Source organism: Alternaria arborescens (genome assembly GCF_004154835.1).
Source record: "Alternaria arborescens strain FERA 675 chromosome Unknown contig_5, whole genome shotgun sequence".
Classification (NCBI taxonomy): domain Eukaryota; kingdom Fungi; phylum Ascomycota; class Dothideomycetes; order Pleosporales; family Pleosporaceae; genus Alternaria; species Alternaria arborescens.
Window position 1 is genome coordinate 453,709 of NW_021167860.1, and position 18,634 is coordinate 472,342.

The 18,634-nt window shown below is 51.8% G+C and overlaps 6 protein-coding genes across 6 annotated transcripts; 2 read left to right on the forward strand and 4 right to left on the reverse strand.

Moving 5' to 3' along the window:
* Positions 1–188: 188 nt before the first annotated feature.
* On the reverse strand, positions 189–1,535 carry AA0111_g2828 (hypothetical protein; the record flags this gene model as incomplete). The annotated part of the gene is made up of 1 exon (XM_028648642.1): positions 189–1,535. One exon carries the CDS (start codon positions 1,533–1,535, stop codon positions 189–191), a length of 1,347 nt encoding a protein of 448 aa, XP_028509422.1.
* A 958-nt stretch (positions 1,536–2,493) lies between these two features.
* On the reverse strand, positions 2,494–3,462 carry AA0111_g2829 (hypothetical protein; the record flags this gene model as incomplete). The annotated part of the gene is made up of 1 exon (XM_028648643.1): positions 2,494–3,462. One exon carries the CDS (start codon positions 3,460–3,462, stop codon positions 2,494–2,496), a length of 969 nt encoding a protein of 322 aa, XP_028509423.1.
* Positions 3,463–4,492: 1,030 nt separating this feature from the next.
* Positions 4,493–5,515, forward strand: AA0111_g2830 (hypothetical protein; the record flags this gene model as incomplete). Its single annotated transcript, XM_028648645.1, has 1 exon — positions 4,493–5,515. The coding sequence occupies one exon, from the start codon at positions 4,493–4,495 to the stop codon at positions 5,513–5,515; it is 1,023 nt and encodes a 340-aa protein (XP_028509688.1).
* A 3,014-nt stretch (positions 5,516–8,529) lies between these two features.
* On the forward strand, positions 8,530–9,487 carry AA0111_g2831 (hypothetical protein; the record flags this gene model as incomplete). The annotated part of the gene is made up of 3 exons (XM_028648646.1): positions 8,530–8,557; positions 9,068–9,207; positions 9,317–9,487. The coding sequence occupies 3 exons, from the start codon at positions 8,530–8,532 to the stop codon at positions 9,485–9,487; spliced, it is 339 nt and encodes a 112-aa protein (XP_028509687.1).
* A 775-nt stretch (positions 9,488–10,262) lies between these two features.
* On the reverse strand, positions 10,263–12,890 carry AA0111_g2832 (hypothetical protein; the record flags this gene model as incomplete). The annotated part of the gene is made up of 3 exons (XM_028648647.1): positions 10,263–10,392; positions 10,450–12,737; positions 12,792–12,890. 3 exons carry the CDS (start codon positions 12,888–12,890, stop codon positions 10,263–10,265), a joined length of 2,517 nt encoding a protein of 838 aa, XP_028509690.1.
* Positions 12,891–14,267: 1,377 nt separating this feature from the next.
* Positions 14,268–17,283, reverse strand: AA0111_g2833 (putative beta-glucosidase A; the record flags this gene model as incomplete). Its single annotated transcript, XM_028648648.1, has 4 exons — positions 14,268–16,379; positions 16,428–16,800; positions 16,968–17,053; positions 17,236–17,283. The coding sequence occupies 4 exons, from the start codon at positions 17,281–17,283 to the stop codon at positions 14,268–14,270; spliced, it is 2,619 nt and encodes an 872-aa protein (XP_028509689.1).
* Between the last annotated feature and the right edge of the window lie 1,351 nt (positions 17,284–18,634).

An 18,634-nucleotide genomic window follows, 5' to 3' on the forward strand; every position in this document is an offset into this window, starting at 1 on the left:
CATGGCTTCCACTCTTGCAGCTTCTTTCACATAAAGTCTCTCAAACACCCTGCCTTCTTGAGTCTCTGTCCGTATTCTCTATTTTCTTTACCTTAAACACTGACCTGAGGTAGTCTTTGGAACTCTTGTTCTAAATCCTCAAGCCCATAACATCGCATCTTCCAGCGTATACTACAGTGTAGCAATCTCTAATATCTCAACGCCTTCAGATCGTTCTTGTTACATCGCTTGAAATGCTCCAAGTCAGGGAGTACGACATCGGTGAGTTTTGATGCAGCTTCATGCAGTAAGCGGTACGTGCGCGCATGTGTCGGCCATTTTGAGATATGCGGAATTGTCGCGCCACTTTCGATAAGGGTTCTAACAATCGAGACGTCATGTCGATGGGCAGCGGTTTCAAGAGGCGTTATGTGTGTCCTGCCAATCGCCCGCATGTTCGGCCGCACGGAGAGGTTGACGTTGGCACCCGCCTGAAGACAGGCCTGTATGGCGATTGCACGTCCAGATCGAACAGCGATGAAAAAAGGGGCTGTCGAAAGTGTTCCTTTGTTAATATCTTCGACATGCTGGAGGACCTCCTGAATAGCTGCAGAGTTACCTTGGGCGTACACAGCACCAAGTGTGTCAGGTCCAATCAAGTTCCACCTACCAGTATTGAAGCGGAGAACGGCCTTGAGGGCTTGTAACTGATCGAGCGAGCAATTTGCGGATGCTTCGGCGACCCATCCGCTGTAGGTCCTGCTTGAAGGACAAGGCAGATTTTTCTCGTAATAGTCGAGCAGAAGTTGAGCAGCGGGAAGATATTTCTCCCACAGTGTGATGCTGATGCACCTCGAGATGGAAAACATTTCGTATTCAGCCGTAAAGAAGATTTGTGTTGACGTGAGCTGTGTCTCGAGATAACGGAGAATGGTGTTGAGCGATGTCAAGTCACGCATTTGTACTGCAAATAAGATAGGCTGCGTGGTGATGAGCCGATCTCTGTCTGTGGTATCAAGCTTTGGGAGAATTTTGGAAAGAAGACGATGATTGCTGGCGGCTAGGGCAGCGCAAAACTTATCGTGATAGGGAAGACGTATAGGGAGCTCTGAACCGAGCAATCTGGAGCAGTTCGAACACCCAACACTATCACACCACAAGGCATGAATTACATCATCCATCGGGAGGATCTTACTGAAGCCATTGTAAGTTTTGTCAATGACTTCGGTGCGTTGCTCTTTGTCTTCATATTCGACCTGTTCCACGACGTACTGAACCATACGTTGGAGCCATGTAAACATCATCTGATTCACACTGCCTGGCTTCCGTGAGACTTGCAACATGAATCTTGAGAAGTGCGTCTTGACCAGGCGCTGAACGTTACGGTGGCTGTAGAACTCTCTTGGCTGTTGAGAGAAGACTTCGCGTTCGATTTCCGCAGCGAAGCTACGAGAAACACCTCGTAATTTCCAAAGTTGACCGATATTTGGGTGGGGGGAAGGGCGCCAAGAATCAGAAGGATCTTTGGAAGTGATGACAAGCTCGTGTATAACCATCTGAAAGAGTTCGGCGGGGAGATCGGAAAGGTTCGCCACAATAAAGGACGTGAGTAAGTACTTGACTTGGTCTTCAAGATTCGTCACTATGGGTTGAGTCGCGGGGTTGAGAGTCGCTGGTGAGGAAGCGGAGAAGAGCGGTAGTGGGCGGAGCGACTTTGGGTAAGAAGTAGCCAGCAAGTGACCACTTCGTCTGCAACAGCAGGTGCGGGTGCCTAAAGTAAGGACTCTACGAAATGTTCGTCCGCAGAGTGAAAGCGCTCATCAACCGTGTCACTTCCAGAGGCGAGGGCCGATACATAGCGGTTCCTAATATCATTCACGACATCGTTGCCAGGTATTCACCCACGCATTTACCTCCCCCACTAGGTTTTACTCGGATATCGATGCTGTAGCGTACTTTCCCTATCTTCCCGTGGAACCTTTGATGAATCATCAACAATATGTGTCGAAATTCGTGCCTAGAGATCATCAAACTCGTGAATCAATATCACCAAGACCTGCAACATCTGGCTCTAATGTGATTACAAGAACCACACACACATCTTGAGATACGTCATGAATTGATTGCTTCAGTCGACTGGATTCATAGCTTCAAGCGGCAGATGGTTCGAGTCTCACTGGATTCGAGTGTCTCGAAGCACTATTTTATCACAGATGAGTCTTGTATACGACGTTAACGAAGAACTCGTGAGCCAGTCACGTCATCAACCCTGCACATAAACAACTTCCTGTATCTTTTTGGACATACAATGCTGTTTGAATCTATCAACTGAGAGTTTACATTGATGTTGTAGCTTCACAAATGATATTTTTCCTCGACGGGTAGGCATCTACAAGCGCACAAGAGTATGCCTGATCAAGAGTCGTAGGCTGTGTCACCCAACGTTCTGCCTCTGCCCGCCGCTCATCCCATCTATTGCTCAACATGCAACGGATGACTCGAGATTGCGGTTGATCAGTTACTACCTGTGGCAGCAACGCGCTTCCCAGTCACTTTCCAAGCGTAGCTTGCCTCGAGTGGGGTGAAATTCTTCTTGCCCTCGCGAAGCTTCTGTCGATAAGACTCGCCAGCTGCCGAGAATTGCGCAGCTTTCTCGGCAGTCATCTGCTTAACCTCTGCCTTCATCGCGTTGTATTCCTTGTTGCGACGCTGACGCTCTTCGCGCTTAGCCACACGCTCCTGATAAGCGGCATCACGAATTCTCCTCTCCTCGAACTTGGCGATGAAGTCGTAGATAGCTTCTGAAAGACGAGGGTTGGTCGGAAGGTAGTGCTGCTCGAACATGTCACCAGTCGTGAAAGTCTTTTCGTAAAGTTTCTTTGCGATGGTATACGCCATCTGCTTGAACAGCTTGTCGCCAGTCGGGTTGTGGGTGGCGGTAATCATGTCGATGATGACCTTCGAGGGAACAGTAGAGTTGACGCGACTGAAGAAGCTGTTGAAGATACCTTGAGAAAACGAGCTCATACCGAAGGCGTCTGCAGCGCAGCAAAGTTGTAGGTCCTGGAAAGGGTCCTCGGCGTCCTTGATGGGCTGGCCCTGGGCATTCTTTACCACATACTTTTGAAACTGATATACCCTCTTAGAAGAAGGTAATTCTAGTATCAATTCGACGACCCTCTTCGCAGCGTCGATGTTGATACCCTCCAGTACTTCAATCTTGCCGTTGACCATGAGGTCGTGCTTTCCCGAGACGGCCTTGAACAGGGCGATTGGCATTTCGAGAACATGCTTACCTGACATGATGAGCTTGCCCAGAGGGTCTACGAACTGGACCTTCTTGCCAGATACCAGAGTCTTGCGCCTGATATACCCGAGATCATGGACGTACCGGAGACCGCCAGGGACATCCTGCTCTTGAGGTAGGGTGTTCAGGATTCGCGCAGTACTGGCCAACTTGATGTCCATTCCGATCTTAGTCATCCTTGGTCTGTGTTTTTGAACGCCACTGATAATATTTCGAGTGTATTGTGAGAGTGAGACGATATTGCTTCGAGAATATTGTCCTGAACGTCGTGATGGAGTAATTTACGAGCAGAGCAGAGAGATTTATGTACTGATAGAAATCTTTCCCTAAAGAATAGCGTTTACAGTGTATCAAATGATCGGCTGACTCTGCTAAGACCATTGGTGATTCTGCCTAGAATTATTAATATGCAGATGTGCATGATTTACGCTACATTCACTTGAGCATGACACGAACCGAGAGGAGAAAACAGGAACCTGAACGATCAGTTTCACGAACTCGCACCAATAAAGTATGATCTACAATAGGGGAAAGGAGCACGCGGCACTGATAGTGGAACTGCACGTCGACAATCTACAAGTAAGGTCTATGCTAATAGATGTTGAATTGACTACGTCATCCGCAAAGTTGACAGTGAAAGATCTAAAGCGGAACCCTCTTCTTGCATATCTTGTTCTAGCAATCCCTCTTCACGTATCATCTTTGAACCAGAAAATTTCTTCTCGAGTACCAGAGTACGCAATATGAGTTCCTCCGCCTCTCGATCAGCATGCTCTTTGTTTTTGGTAACGATGCGATCGATATGAATCTGTTAACGCTGTGCGGTCATCGTGGTGTTTTGGTTCGCGCGAAGGGGATGCCGCGTGAATTGAGTCGAAAGCTAAAACGTTTGATGGAGTGCCGGAGTTTTACATTCAGTAAATCCGGTCGAAGCAGTGGAAGCAGTGAAAGTAGTTTCCCGCCGCTCCTTGATACGTGAAAAGGACTACTCGCAGACCCCCGCTTCTCAGTGGTTCAAACATGTCGTACATTCACTGTTGTTTAGGCACCTCCCTCTGTGTATAAAGTCCCCCTTTTCCTCTGCCTAGCTCTACTCATACCGGACACGGGGTTCATTCTCAACTCTACCAATCCACTTACATATCAAGATCGATCCACCTCGATCATTACGACTCTGACACTGCTTTCAAAAAGCACAGCGTAGCGATGGCTCCCATGTCGTTGGCCCAGAAGCTTGCCACTAGAGATACAAAGAACACGCCTATGGCATCTACTACAGCGGCATCCTCCATTCTCGCCAATGCTTTTGTCACCGCTCCTGGTTCGAAGGCGCGCCAACAGGAAGCCGAGGTCAAGGTTGTGGACGCTGGCAAAATCTACCCCTTGTCTTTTGGTGACCGCAAACTCCTGGCTACAGGACCTAAGGCGCAAATCATCGACAGTAAAGGCAACGTCGTTACAAATATACCAATCGCTCTCTTCCGTGCGACGTCGACCAAGAAGGAAATGGTAGCAGGCACCAATGGCACCGAGCCATTCATCATCACGCTTCCCACGACTCTCGAAGTCCAACCAGTGAAGGATTTGATCAAGCACTTCATGGATTTGACTACCTGGAACAAGCTCGCCAGGGACTTGCACTCCTACCAGTCGACGTACTGGGATCTCCAATTGTGCAGCGCTGCAGATTTTCTCGGAATGAATGTCTACACCCAGCATCTCTTCAACTGGTACTGGGCACGTATCAGCTCCGGTTCTCTCCCAGATTACGCCAATATCGACGCCATTTCTGCCGTCCAAACCCCAGTCGCTGATAACATCTTCCGGAAAGTCGTTAATGCCATCGCGAGATTGGACTATGAGTGGCAAATTCCAGACCCGAATGACTACGGGGCGTATTTGAAGACCAATCAGCGCTTCGGTGTTGCGGTGGAAGAGGCCAAGAAGAAGATGAAGAAACACCAGGCCTACGTTGACAAGAAGAATTGGCTTGATGCAAAGGCAAAGCTACGGGAAGAGTCTGACAAACTGATGTATCAGCAGCGCCAGAAGCAATTGGAGGAGAAGGCGGCAACTCAGCAGGCCAAGTGGGATGCGCAGAAGAAGAAGGATGCCGAGTTGGCAGCGCGAGTCAAGGCTAAGATGGCGGAGCCGGGTAAGAAGAAATGGAAACCAGATGAGGCTGGGTACCTCCGTCGTGTCCGAGGCATCAACGTACCCATTACATAGGCGTAAATCCTAGTGCTTGGACTAGGGGATGCGCGCGGGCTAGTGTTGTTCGGGCTTACTATGACCGAATCTGGGATATACGGGTGGGAATTATGTGTCGGCTTCTTCGTTTGCTAGTCTATGTATTATCCAGACTGGGTAGCTAGAGCAAAGGTCATTGGTTGTACCAATTTTGCTGGCACTTATGAAAGTTGAACTCTCTCATCATTTGCTCAGGTGTATCGTATCCCATAAGTGACTAGCATGACGATGACTTAAACCCGGGCTGTAGTGTCGAGTCTCAGACGATCCTCACCTCTTCCACGGGCAATGATTGTATCAATTCCTCAATTCGTCTTTCCCATTTGTCATCTCTGTACCACGCCATTCTTCTAGACCTATCTTCACTGGATTTTTTAGCTTTCCTGAAGACGATTACGAGAAAGCCAATTCTTTCCCATTGTACGGGCTTCTCAATAATTTGTCGAACGACGACTCCTCCTAAGGCATGATAACCCTGATTCGACGCTAGAAGTTTCAGAACGTGTCCAAGCATATACGGTGGTTCGGCTGTTGTCAAATCGTAGTCTTGATGGAAAGAACAGTAAAAGTCCAAGCTGTTTTCCCGTGCGAATGATCCCAAGGGTGGAGATAATCTGACTATGTCGATCATATCTGATGACCAGGGTGGACACGATATCTCTGTGCCAGTCAGATCAAGGACATGCGTCTTTAGAACAATGCTGGCATTGGAGACTTCTCCAAGATGAGCGGCGCCTATTACAGCATAGTTCAGGCTGACAATCTTAGTCGTGTCTGGAAATGTGTAACCAGACCAAAAGATCTTTGCGTTTTGAACCGATGCCCAAGACCAAGAGGGAACCAGGCGCGCAGGGCGCGGTTCAAGCGCCTGCCCCCGTTTCCCCGATTCGAAAAGCTTCGACGTCCATAACATGTCCGAGAGTATACTGTTTCTCCACAGTCCCGCGATGTAGACGTCATCTGATCTCCGTAGCCGCCACATCATATCGGCCAACGCTGCGATAGCTGGCAGACGATCGCTATCGTAGGTCAGTTTGAGGTTGGTGTACTCCGATATGATTTGCTGCCATTGCCTTGTACTATCCATAATCTTATCACCCCACCCGATATTTCCGTAACGGCCATTAGAGTCTGTTTTCCAGACTTTATCTTCACTAGCATCCTCTGAGGCAAAGCAAGTCTGGCATTCCCAGTATACTTGATGTTCGCCAAAGTGTACGGTGCGGGTCGAAAGCCTTCGCTCTTGATACACCCAGGCGCGAGTCAGAAGCGGCCATGGTTTTAGATCTTCGGTATAAGAATAATTAGGAAAATCGTGAGAGTACATAGGAAATGTTCGCGGGTACTCTCGAATGTATAGGTGGGGATGCTTGTCCAGGCGTGTCACGAGAGGGCGAGCAGAAGAAAACAGACCGCCGTTGCTGTCTTGGGCAGATGTAGCTGCGATAGTAACGTATGCGTGCTCATAAATATTTGCCATCGTGGCAGCAGCTTCTGTCCAGTCCTCTCGGCTATCCTGAAGGATGCCTAGGCCCGTTAGCTGCAGTCTTTTTTCAAAAATTCCATCTCTGCATATGGACTTACATAGTGCATCAATCCAAAGATAACTAATACCAAGACGTTTACAAACATTGACCGCATCTCGGAACGTCTTGGGCAAATCGGATGTGGCATAGCCTTTATGCAGAAGCTCTACAGTATCAGCAGTCAGTTTGATAGCCGGACCGTATGGACCCCAACAATGACTCAGACAAACGTAGGGAGCTGAGACATTGGGTGTCTCTTTGAGACATATGTGATCAGCCGTTATTTTGAGGACCCTCTTCGGCAATCGACTGTTTAGTCGTTGTGGACAATGCTCGTGGCATTTGACACAATGGGTTACCCAACTCGCAATCACATCAAGAGTTTCATCTGAAGACGTGTTTTCCGACAGTACGCGGTATTCTTTGAGGTTCCAGACATCAGAGTCGCAAGATTCGGTCGCTTGTGGCAGGTCTGTACAACTTATTAACTCGAACGAGGATTCAGTTCAGTTTGACATACTGGATTGACGAAAAACCTGCATAGAAAATAGTTCGTTCTCTTCATCGCCGAGGACGTAAAACATGATCGATAGGGTCCGGTTCCTTCTTTTAAATATTATCCTAAATCGACATCTCTTCTGGTCCTTGCTCCTGGATATAAAAGACACAGCATCTAGAAACACGATACAATTGCGACAACCATTTTTCGATCCTACGACCATGTTCGCGAAGGTCTTGTTGTCACGCGCATCTTCAAAATCAATTTCGTCCGAAGAACCGCCCCTTAGATCCCCTTCCACCGTTTCGCCAACTAGTCGTGCCTTGCAGCCAACACAGTCATTTCTGGTAAACATGTTTTGGAGGGGACCTCGTGTGTTAGTAATGATGTTCCAAAATCGAACAAAATAGTCAGCGTTCAAGAGAATTTAGCCAAGAGTATTGGTCTTTATCGCGATGCAACCGAGGTTTGAGGAAGTGTGCGATGGGAGCCTCCGCATCAGATTGAAGAACATGAACGAAAGGCTGCAGCCTGCTAGGCTTGTCTGGAAAAGAGCACATGACGCATGCAGCTAGGATGCGTGGCTGTGGTGCGGTTCTATGCATGTAATGAACATGTAACGATTAGCGGAAGTAAGCCTGCATGCCTGCAGCGTATCATGAACGTGATACGAGAAAAGTACTCCAACAGCATTGTGAACGCCTTCGAACGCTGCAGTGATTCATCATGGGCCTCTGCGAGAGCTCTGACAAGAACTTAAGTGTGCAAGAGCCATTGATACATCTGGTACTTGCAGGGACGAGAGTTGACATACTTGAACCAAGCTGTCAAGCGTGCACGGCATGGCTCACCAACGGCATTGGATGGATTGCAAACAAGGGACCGTGCGCTGCTGACGTAACCAAAGCTGGCCGAGTTCACAGCAGCTGCACATCGCGACTTGAGACCCCCACTTAAACACCGCGACAATGGCTTCAGGATACGGACTTGCTGGTGGTACGTACACTTCGATTTCTGGAGGTTACAATTCGGAGCTTTGGATGGGGGGCGGAGGCACCGGAGCGAGCGCAATGGCATCACGACGAGCGAATCTTGAACGAATCTGAAGAGCGACAACGACGACTGCACCACGCAACCACGCACGCGGAATACTCGAGGCAATTGGAAATATACGGAAAAGCAGGTGGAATGATATGCGGCAGCAACGTTCGTTCGTAGGCAAGCCTCAGTCATTCGGAGACTGCGCTGCTCCTACGGCACGACCAAGGCGCGCGAACACGACGAAATACACCATTTATAACCCGCAAAGGGCCTCTTGATTTCAAAGCCGCGACGCCATGTCTCGAAACGCCTGTCCGCTTCCCACGTTGCCAGAGCCATCCGCTTGCTCGCTCCGTTTCCCCGCTTCCGCCGACCTTCTCACACGCGCCGCTGCAGCCCTTCAAAACCCTCTGACCACAGACCTCAGACACCAAAACCTGGCCCAGTGCTAACACATTGTCCCAGGCCCATCCCGCTGCTTCCCCTTCTGGCAAGAAGTCCTAGCATGCTACACCACCAACACAAACGCCGAGGACGATTCGGGCAAAGCAAAATGCGCACCCGTCCTTGAGGACTACTACGAGTGCCTTCACCACAAGAAGGAGGTGCGTACATACCCGTACTATCTATCACACATCTATCATTCCCTGTCTCTTGTCCAACCTCCCTACCATTCACCCGTTCTTGGATCACGCTGACTCATAACCTTTCCAGGCTGCCCGTACCCTCGCCCTCCAGGCCGCGTACCGCAAGGCCGAAGCCAACATAAAACGCGACGACGCACCTTCAGCGGGCGAGATAAGGCGATTGGGTGTCTTGGATGCGCCGCTTGAGGAGAAGAACCTCAAGGCGAGCAAGTGGTTCCCGCACAAGGAGATTAACTAGACTGCGTTATGGTCTGAGGGAACACGGATGGTTGAGAAGAGGGGAAATAGGGATACCGTAGCATATATATTTGCATGGGTAGCTGGAAGAATGACAATGAGAAGAGATTAAGCTATCTTTCGTTTTGATACATGTCCACGCGCATTCTGCTATTGGTTGAGAGACGCTCGTCTGAGTGTTTTCACATCTGACCTTCTCTTCGTCCCCAGGCACACATCAGAACCAAGTCGCACCCAAAGTTACAAATATACTTTCATTTCTCTAGTACTACTGATGTACTCCTGATTTCCACACCTCTGCGATCCGAATACCACATGCTATCCATTCTCTGAATAATGCAAAACTGAAAAGACTGAGCGGGCAATCATCATCATCATAACGCTTCCCATATCCAGTCAATGCTACGACCTATAAACGCCATAGCGGAGTGAATCGACCGATCGACATGATACCTATGCGACGGAAAAAGAATACAGTGAATAAAACAACAAACCTGGGACTCCATGCTGATAGACGCATCCTCGCAAACACCTTAATTCAACAGCAGTATAAGAGAGCCGTCATAAAACCATCCATGATGAACGTTCCTTCTTCGTAGTAAGCATTGCCATGGAAACCATAAGGACACGAGCTCGGCGACATAGAAATGTTGGCTAGCGTAGAAGCTGCTGTCGTAAGATATATCCGCATAGTCTCAGTGGTCGGAAGCGTGGATCTTGTACCATAGCGCGACACAGGAGTGCTTAGATCTCCTCGTGGGCTCCGTTGATAAATTCTACATGTTCGCAGGAACACTTGTGCGACTCAGATGAGGAGGCGGTGTAGCCGTAGCCCGACTACCAATGCTGCCGAGGCCGTGGGCTTGTGCCATGCTGCGGTGGAAGGAGCCAATTTTCTGGAAACCCCTGCTGTTTGTTAGTATACTACATTCTATCCATGATAGATACGACACTGTGACTTACTTTGAAAGATCGTAGCTCTCCTCTTCAGGCTCGGCTTCTTCCTCGAAGCTTGTCAAGCTAGCACCACGTACCATTCCTCCGTTGCCGACAATACCCAATCCAAGTCCGTTGACATTGCTGTTTGATCGCGAGCGTTGATGCTGACTTCCAAGATCCCGGCGACTAACAGGTCGAGAGACGGTACGGCTTGGACTTTCCGGACCAACATCCTCATCTTCGTCGGCTTTATCATCACCGTCTTGGTCTCGGTCTTCCTCATCTTCAGGCTCCGCGCTATTGTCTGGCAGCATGGGCGGTGAACTTGGATGGTCCTCGTCATCGCCGTCCTTGAAGTCTGGACGCTGCAGCTTGATAGGACTCAACTCGAGGGGTGCTTTGGCGGGTGTGCTGGGGAGGTCGACGAACTTCCAGAAAGGTGCAGGGCTGGAGAATGCCATGTACTGGCTAGGCATCTGGGCAGTACTGGGAGGTGCGAGACGAGGCGCATGGCGAGATACAAGTGGCGTTACAAGCGCGTTGTTCATTCGACCAGCATCGTAACCACCGCTCATATGATGCGATCCGGCATCCGAGTACAAAGTCGGCGGTGAGTTTCCCACGTCAGTCTTCATACCGGGAACACTTTGTTTGACAGGGTCTACACCAGGTGAGGATTCCAGGTTGCGATCATCTTGCTTGATATGGGGAAGACCTTGGCTTTCATTGGCACCATACATGAGACGCTTCGCCGGAGTAACGAACCGATCCTGGTCGCGTATAGTCGGTGACTGTTTGAAGCCTCCAAACGGACGTGGGCCGCGATCTGGAGTGTACGATTCGTTTGCCATAGGAACGGACGATAGCGGAGGCGTAGCAGATCGTGGAGGCGACTTCACACGGGCAGAGTATTGACTACTGCGAGTATCACACTCCAGGGCACCAACGAGCCGCTCGGTGGCCTGGGACGGATTCCCTACAGCGGGTGAACTAGGCCCGGAGCCTTCTATGCGGTATCCAATCTGAACTCCACCTCCCTTACGAGGATTGAGCAGCTGCTTCTTGATGAACTCTTCCTTTTCGGAATCCGCGATCTTCCATTTCATGCCCTTGCCAGGCTCATCGGTACGGCGTGCAACCTTGGCGAACGACTTGTTGAGAGACAAGTTGTGCCGGATGCTGTTCTGCCAGCCGCTGTTTGTGTACCGGAAGAAGGCATACCGAGCTTTGATGTAGTCGTATATGTTCGCAAGTGTGAGCATCTCTTCCTCGCTGCTAAGGATCGCTTGGCCGATGAGCTGTGCATAGCTGTGAGGCGGCTTGACATCTTTATTAGCGTCTAAGCTATAGTCGGTATTGTCTCCAGTCTCCAACACGACTGCGCGAGAGAAGGTAGCAGGCGAGCCCTTGCCGCGCGGGTCTTTCTCGCCCCGGAAAGTCATCGGCGTGCCAGGTTGTGGGTAGCCTGGTGTGGATGTCATTTGGTTGTAGTATGCTTGTGAGGATTGGTGCTTGTTGCGGGGGTGTGAAGACGGTGGGAACGGGTCGTAATGATCGCGCTTGGGTGTAGGTCCGCTAGGATGGGCATGCTGATGCGACTTGGGCGGCGGGTTGCCATCGTTGTCAGACTCAGCAGCATCCTCGCTCTTGACTTGACGCCACAACATGGGATGGAAGTGGTCTTCTTGATTGGCAAGCAGGAACAACATCTGCGTGCTCATGATGCTGATGCAGATACCCGAGTGCAGAGGCGCCTTGTCTCCCCTGGTCAGATGGCGGTCGTCCAGCTTGAGGCCGTTACGGCTGTTGACAGTGATGTACCACTGCTGATCATCAATCTCGAAGTTGATCTCGGCGTGGACGCGGGAGATCTGGCGCTCAGGGCCAAGATCGATGTGCACGCCCCAGTCCTGGCGATGAGGCTCACTGGTAGGCAGTCCAGCGATATCAGGCTGTGAGCCCTGCTGGTTGTTGCGTTCTCTCGAGTCTACACGACCGATTCTAACTTGCGTGTCCTGAACAAAGAAGCACCAGTCGCGCGCAGCAATCTTGGCAAAGGCCGCGATGTTCTTACCCTCATTGCGCTGAGACTGTAGGTCGTTGGCATAATCGATGGCGGCGTTGGGCACATAGCTGGGCACGCGGAGGGCAGCGATGACAAGGTTCTGGCGCTCGATGGGATCCATAGTGTCTGCGTCTCCGCCGTTGGGCAGTGTCGTGTTGGAGTCGTTACTAGCGACGGATTCGGTGATGCGTGTACGGGGAGGGTCTGTGGCGGCTGGGGCAGGCGCCTCTTGGGCGGAGCCATTCAACTGTGCGAGTGAGTACAAGTTCGCCGCAACACTGGTAGTGGTTGGGCTGCTCACCCGCCTACGCTTCCGCGAGGGCGTGGCATCTGGCGTGTCAGGTTCAGACTGCTGTTGAGCGTCTCTACGCGAGCGGAGTCCAGTTCTACGGGTCGACATGTTGCATACGGGCGAGAGACTCTGTACGGAGAGAGGAAAGAATCAGCGAGTGTTGTGTACATGTATCAACTATTTGTTTGTGGTGGTGGTGGTGACATCGGACTATGGGAGGGACGAGCCAGCCACAGACACGGGTGCGAATACCAGCCAGCCCGCCCCACCAAGGGACTCGACACACGCGGAAATGGGGTACTGCTTACCGCGAAAGGTTGGCTTCGGGTTCCCAATACAATGCGCGCGTTACGAAAGCGTCTTCCAGGGAGCGGGAGCAGTCCGAGAGCAGGCGTCGCAGCTGGGTGGTGACGAGAAGGAAGACTGCGGTCGGCGTCGGAAGCGTCGACGTTTCCAGGTGTTTGTTATTCAAGCACGACGCGACTTTGCTGGCTAGCGCAACGTGGCGATGACCTCAATTCACAGCGAGACGATGCGCGACGCGTGCGGGGGGACGGTGATGACAGTTGGCCGAGGCGCGTGAAGGGGTCAGGATAATGAATTGGCTATCGATAGAGAGATAATGGAGCAGAGCCGCAGAAGGGGACAAATTACGTCGCCTTGGTCGAAGGATACCAAGCTGCTATCCGTGCGCACAACCTTGGAAGCCCGTGATCAAAATAACGCGGTAGCTGAGCGCGCCCAAATTGCGCCTGAGCGACCCAGACTTTGCATTCAAGCCCTGCGACGGTACCGGACGGGATGATGGCCAGATGACATGCGTTTCCTGTCGCTGCACGATGGGGTTTGCTATTCTGCCCATCGCGACTCCAAAACGCTGGTAATCTGTGCGCGTTCGATTCGCCAAGCAAACAATGACGCTATACATCAGGGCTTGAAAACCGTTCGCATGTCGCCAACAGGATCGCTGCCAACGGCCCACACCCACACCAACACCAAAAAGTCGCCAATCGTTGCCGCTTCCATCCGCTGACGCTTACTCACTCGCTTCCTGTAGTTTACTACACGGTCATGAAGAACGTCCTAGAAATGTTTGTCCTATGCCCTGCATGCAATCGCAACCCCGGGCGTTCGTCGCGTGACGCATTGATTTTGCGTCCCGTTAGCTGCATTTGTGACCTCGTAGACGCGTTTGTTGACTCTACATCGTCATCGAAGCTCCGCGCCGAAGCGCCCCCGGCCCGCGATACGGATTACCCCTCAATCCAAAGGGATGAGGCACAATAGGCGTGTGCTCTCGATTGGTTCAGCTATGGGTGTGGCGGTTTCATTAGGAAATTTGACAGGCAAGGCGAGTGCACTTCATTTCAACACATTCATGCTATATGTACAAGTATCGTGTCTTCATAATACTAGCTATGACTAGAGAATTAAGGATTGAACATTATTTTATCCAAAATACAACATCCCTCTACGATTCCCTCTCTAAGAGGTGTAGTCGCTGGTGTCAAGCTCAGCGCTAAGAACCAACTTGCGCGAGCTAGCACCAACGTACACCGTCTTGGGGTACTCGGAAATAACCCAGTTCTGGGAGGCAACATCCCAGTTGCTAACATCACGGCGGGTGATGTCGGCGTGGAATGTAGCGCTCTGACCGGGCTGGATGCTCAAGCGGTCAAAGCCACGAAGCTGGACCTTGGGGTCCTCAGGTCCACCAAGCGCAACGTAAGCCTGGACAACCTCGTCACCAGAGACAGTGCCGTTGTTGGTGATGGTAGCCTCGACAGTGAAAAGGACGTCCCACAGAGCGGGGTTGCCACCTGGAGCGCCACCAGCGGGGATGCGAGCTTGGGGTGAGCCGTCGGCGTAACCGGCAGGCCAGGTGTGGTTGACACCGTACTCGGGGTCTTGCGACGCTTCAGCAAGGTCGGTCGAGTTGAGGTAGGGGAAGATGTAAGTAGCCGGGCGGGTAGCGTTGGCGGGGAACTGGTACTCCTCAATATCACGGCTGAAGTTGCCGAGAGTGGGCGCGGCGATAGTCTGGCCAGTAGCGGGCTGGTATGGGCCGGCTGCCTTCTTCTCGACCTTGATGTCAGAGTATTCGAAGGTAGTGTAAGAGAGACCGAAACCGAACTCGTAGATGGGAGTGATGTCGTTCTTGTCAAAGGCACGGTAGTCGATGAAAACACCCTCGTCAAAGTTGTCCTGGGGGCTGCCGTGGCCGTTGGTGGGCTCGTAGATCAGGTCAGGACCGTACTCAGGTGCGGAGCTGCCGATAGTGAAAGGAAGCTTGCCACCGGGGTTCTCACGGCCGTACAGGATATCGGCAATAGCGTTACCGGACTCTTGGCCAGGAAGACCGGCCCAGAGGATAGCGGTGACGTTCTCGTTGTCGTAGAAGCTGTCAACAAGGACAGGGCCGACAGAGTGGATGACAACAATGGTGTTGTTGCACAGCGCGGAGACGTTCTGGACCAAAGTCTGACCACCCTGCCAAAGAGTGAGGTTGTTGCGGTCACCAGCGTTGCCATCAACGGTGATGTAACCCTCACCAGAATCGGCGTTGACGAAGACGATAGCGGTGTCAGCCTGGCTAGCCATAGCTTGGATCTGAGCGTAGGCATAGTTATCAGTAACAGAAGTAACGACACCGCCGTTGTCCGTAACCTCGCGCTTGATAGACTCGAGAGGGGTGACAAGGTAAGGGAAGTCAGCGGTTCCTGAACCCCAGCCCATGGCCAAGGTACCGTTGTCGCAACCACGGTCAGCACATCCGTTAGGGCCGTACTCGTTCTCAGCAGCGTCGTTGCCGAACACAGCAGTCCACTTCTCGTTTCCGGTAAGAGGGAGAACGCCAGAGTTCTTGAGCATGACGGTGGACTTGGCAGCAGTGCGGCGAATGGAGCGGAAGTGGTCCATGCGGACATCAACGTGCTGGTTGACAAGTCCGTAACCAGTCTTTGCGTAGTAGTGCTCGTATCCGTATGTGTCGCGCTGCCAGCTGTCGAAGTTGACAGGAATAGACTCATCAAGGCCGACGTAGTAGTAGGCGGCCATGATGCGGACAGCGGCATCGTCAAGACGCCATTGGGGAACGGTGCCGTTGAGAATGGAGATTGTAAGGTTAGGTCCCCAGAAGGACTGGCCGGAGTTGAAGTCGGTGTCACCGGGCATGGTCATGTCCATACCAGCAAGAGTGGAAGCAACACCAGAGTGCTGGGCATCCCAATCAGACATAATGAATCCCTGGAAGCCGAGCTCGCCCTTCAGGATGTAGTTCTGTAGGTACGAGTTCTGGCAAACCTGCGAGTTGTTGACCTTGTTGTAAGAGCACATGATCGAGCCAGTTCCAGCACGGATGGCATCGGCAAAGGGCCACAAGTACAGCTCGTGCAGAGTCTTGTCGTCCAAGTTGGAGCTGAGCGCATCGACGAAACCAAAGTCTTCGAACTGACCGGGCTGGCGGAAGTGCTCCTGCTCGTTCATGATGTAATGCTTGGTGCAAGCAATTACACCGGCATCCTGAATACCGCGGACAGTGTCGGCGACAGCAATGCCAGACAGGACGGGGTCGGGGGAGAAACCTTCCCAGTTACGCTGAGTAGATGTCAGCAGATATCATGGTGATGAAGTTGATAAACTTACGCCGCCCTTAGGGTTGCGACCAAGAGGACCGACGACGGGACCAAGTTGCACATCGACACCCTTTGCGCGATGCTCCTGACCCATCTGGTAACCACGTTGGTAGAACTCGCCACGGTCCCATGATCCAGCAATAGTGCCTCCTGCTGGGAAAGCGGAGACGTAGTCTGCGAAACGGATACCCAGAGGGCTGTCTTGCATACACAAAGAGTCGAAGCCGAGACGGGGAATGGCGCCGACGTTGCCGACGCAGGCCTCACTCTGCCATCCTGTTCCGGTGGTGAGATTGACCTTCTCGAGAAGAGTCAGCTGGCTGACGAATGCCTTTGCCTTGGTGATGGCATCGGCCCAGTCGCCGGTAGTGTCCTCTACCCAGCTGTTGTGGAGTTAGTAAAGGTGTCTTCGGATGTCGGAATAAAGTCTCGCGCAATGCGACTGCCGAGTGTGAAGTTTAGTGGAGCCTGCACTCCTTCGCTCTTCCCCACACTTGTCAAGCGCACTTCTAGCGGATCGCATTACGCAAAACGTCAGGTTTGTACGTACGGAGATGGGTAGAAAGGCGGGCTGTCAGCAAAGTCCAAAGGACTGCTGCTGGTGTCATTTGCGCCCGGTGTGGTGTTGTTAGAATACTTGTTTATTGTCAGCGGAAGCTCGTAAACACGACTGCAAGGTTGAAATGTACTGGACGGAAGAATGGGAAAAGAGCAACAAAAAGATGCGCAAAATCAGGCAGCATTTCCGCAGCTTTGACATGAATATCTTGTAGCGACAATGCTGTTGTGAGGCGTAGCTACAAAACAAATAAACGTACCTGGGCATGGGCAAGGCCCGCCAATAATGCTTGTGCAAGCCACAGCATGACGTCTGGCTGGCTGGGAAACGCGAGTTGAGATGTACAAGTACACAGTAATAATTAAATTTACTGTGCTAACATGTAAGTAGGAGTTGAGAGCGCTCGCAGACACAGGCCAAATTTCACGGGCACCATGACAGCCTTTATTCACTGCGATGAGCAGCAAGTGACAAGGGCAGGGCATAGCTTCCCCAGCTACCCGTCCCCTAGCACCATGCGCCGTCACAACCCCAGGCGCAAGCGGCTGGCTCTTTTTTTGCGGGGAGCATGTGCAGAACCTGCTGATCTCCGTCTTTGGTGCCCTCAATGACTCGATGGAGCTCAATCCGGGGCCTCCGCTCTGTCTTCTGGCCCCGATGTTTCCTTGGAAGCCCCATCACATGCTCTCTGCTCAGTCAAACGTCCTGCATATATGCAGCGACCATGGCCTACATGCAGCTGCATCACGTCAGGGAAGCTCCACAAGGGAAAAGCAGAAGTATTGTTTCTGTCCCGTCGCGCTCAACCTGTGTGCACGGTCGCGTCAATTGCCCCGGCCATGTACATCGTCATATACCTACGTCAACCCTGGACGTGCATATAAGCTCCTCTCGAAAGCCCTTTCCGAACGCCACAACAAAGCCAAGCTAGGGAATTGGGGGTGCGTGAGGCGAGCTATTTGGCTGGCCCACGACATCCAAGCCCAGGGCAAGACACGCAGTGCGGGGTCGATGTCGTATGCCAGCTATCATCGAACTGCGCCCCATAGTCGCAAGCCTTGGTGTCTAGCAACTACATGGTAGCGCCTGATGTGAGGTCCGATACTCCGTTGGGCTGTACAATCGGCCGGTATAGCTCGTCGGGGTAAACCCAGTATTTTCATGGAGCACCCGCATTATACATTGGCGAATCTTCGGCAATACCGTTTGCGGAATTGGATCCGTTCGTAAGCTCACAGTAACGTTCCGACTCCTACCTCGGCGTTTGGTTTCCAGCAAGTTAGCAACCGGTCGAGTGCGCTTGAGAACTTTTCCACCGGGTGATCTAGTAAGCACCAGGGTGCTCTCGTGGACTGCCCCACACGGCAGGTAGTACATGGGAAAGTCACTCACGTCACGTATCTTGTCAGAGTAACCTGTCTCCGACGCTGACCCAGTTGTGCTACTCCTCTACCTTAGAGCAGTATCGCGTCGATACAAGGCGGCACCGCGATCCGTCGGTAAGACGTTCGGCATGTTACCAGCGTTCCGCGAAACTTGGCTGTGCCGCTCTGTTAGTCACCAGGTTGAAGATCGTGTGATGTACCTTCGACTTCAAGTTCGCCTCAGGGTACATCAGTAGCTTGCAAACTCTGATACTTGGAGGCATAACTAACCAG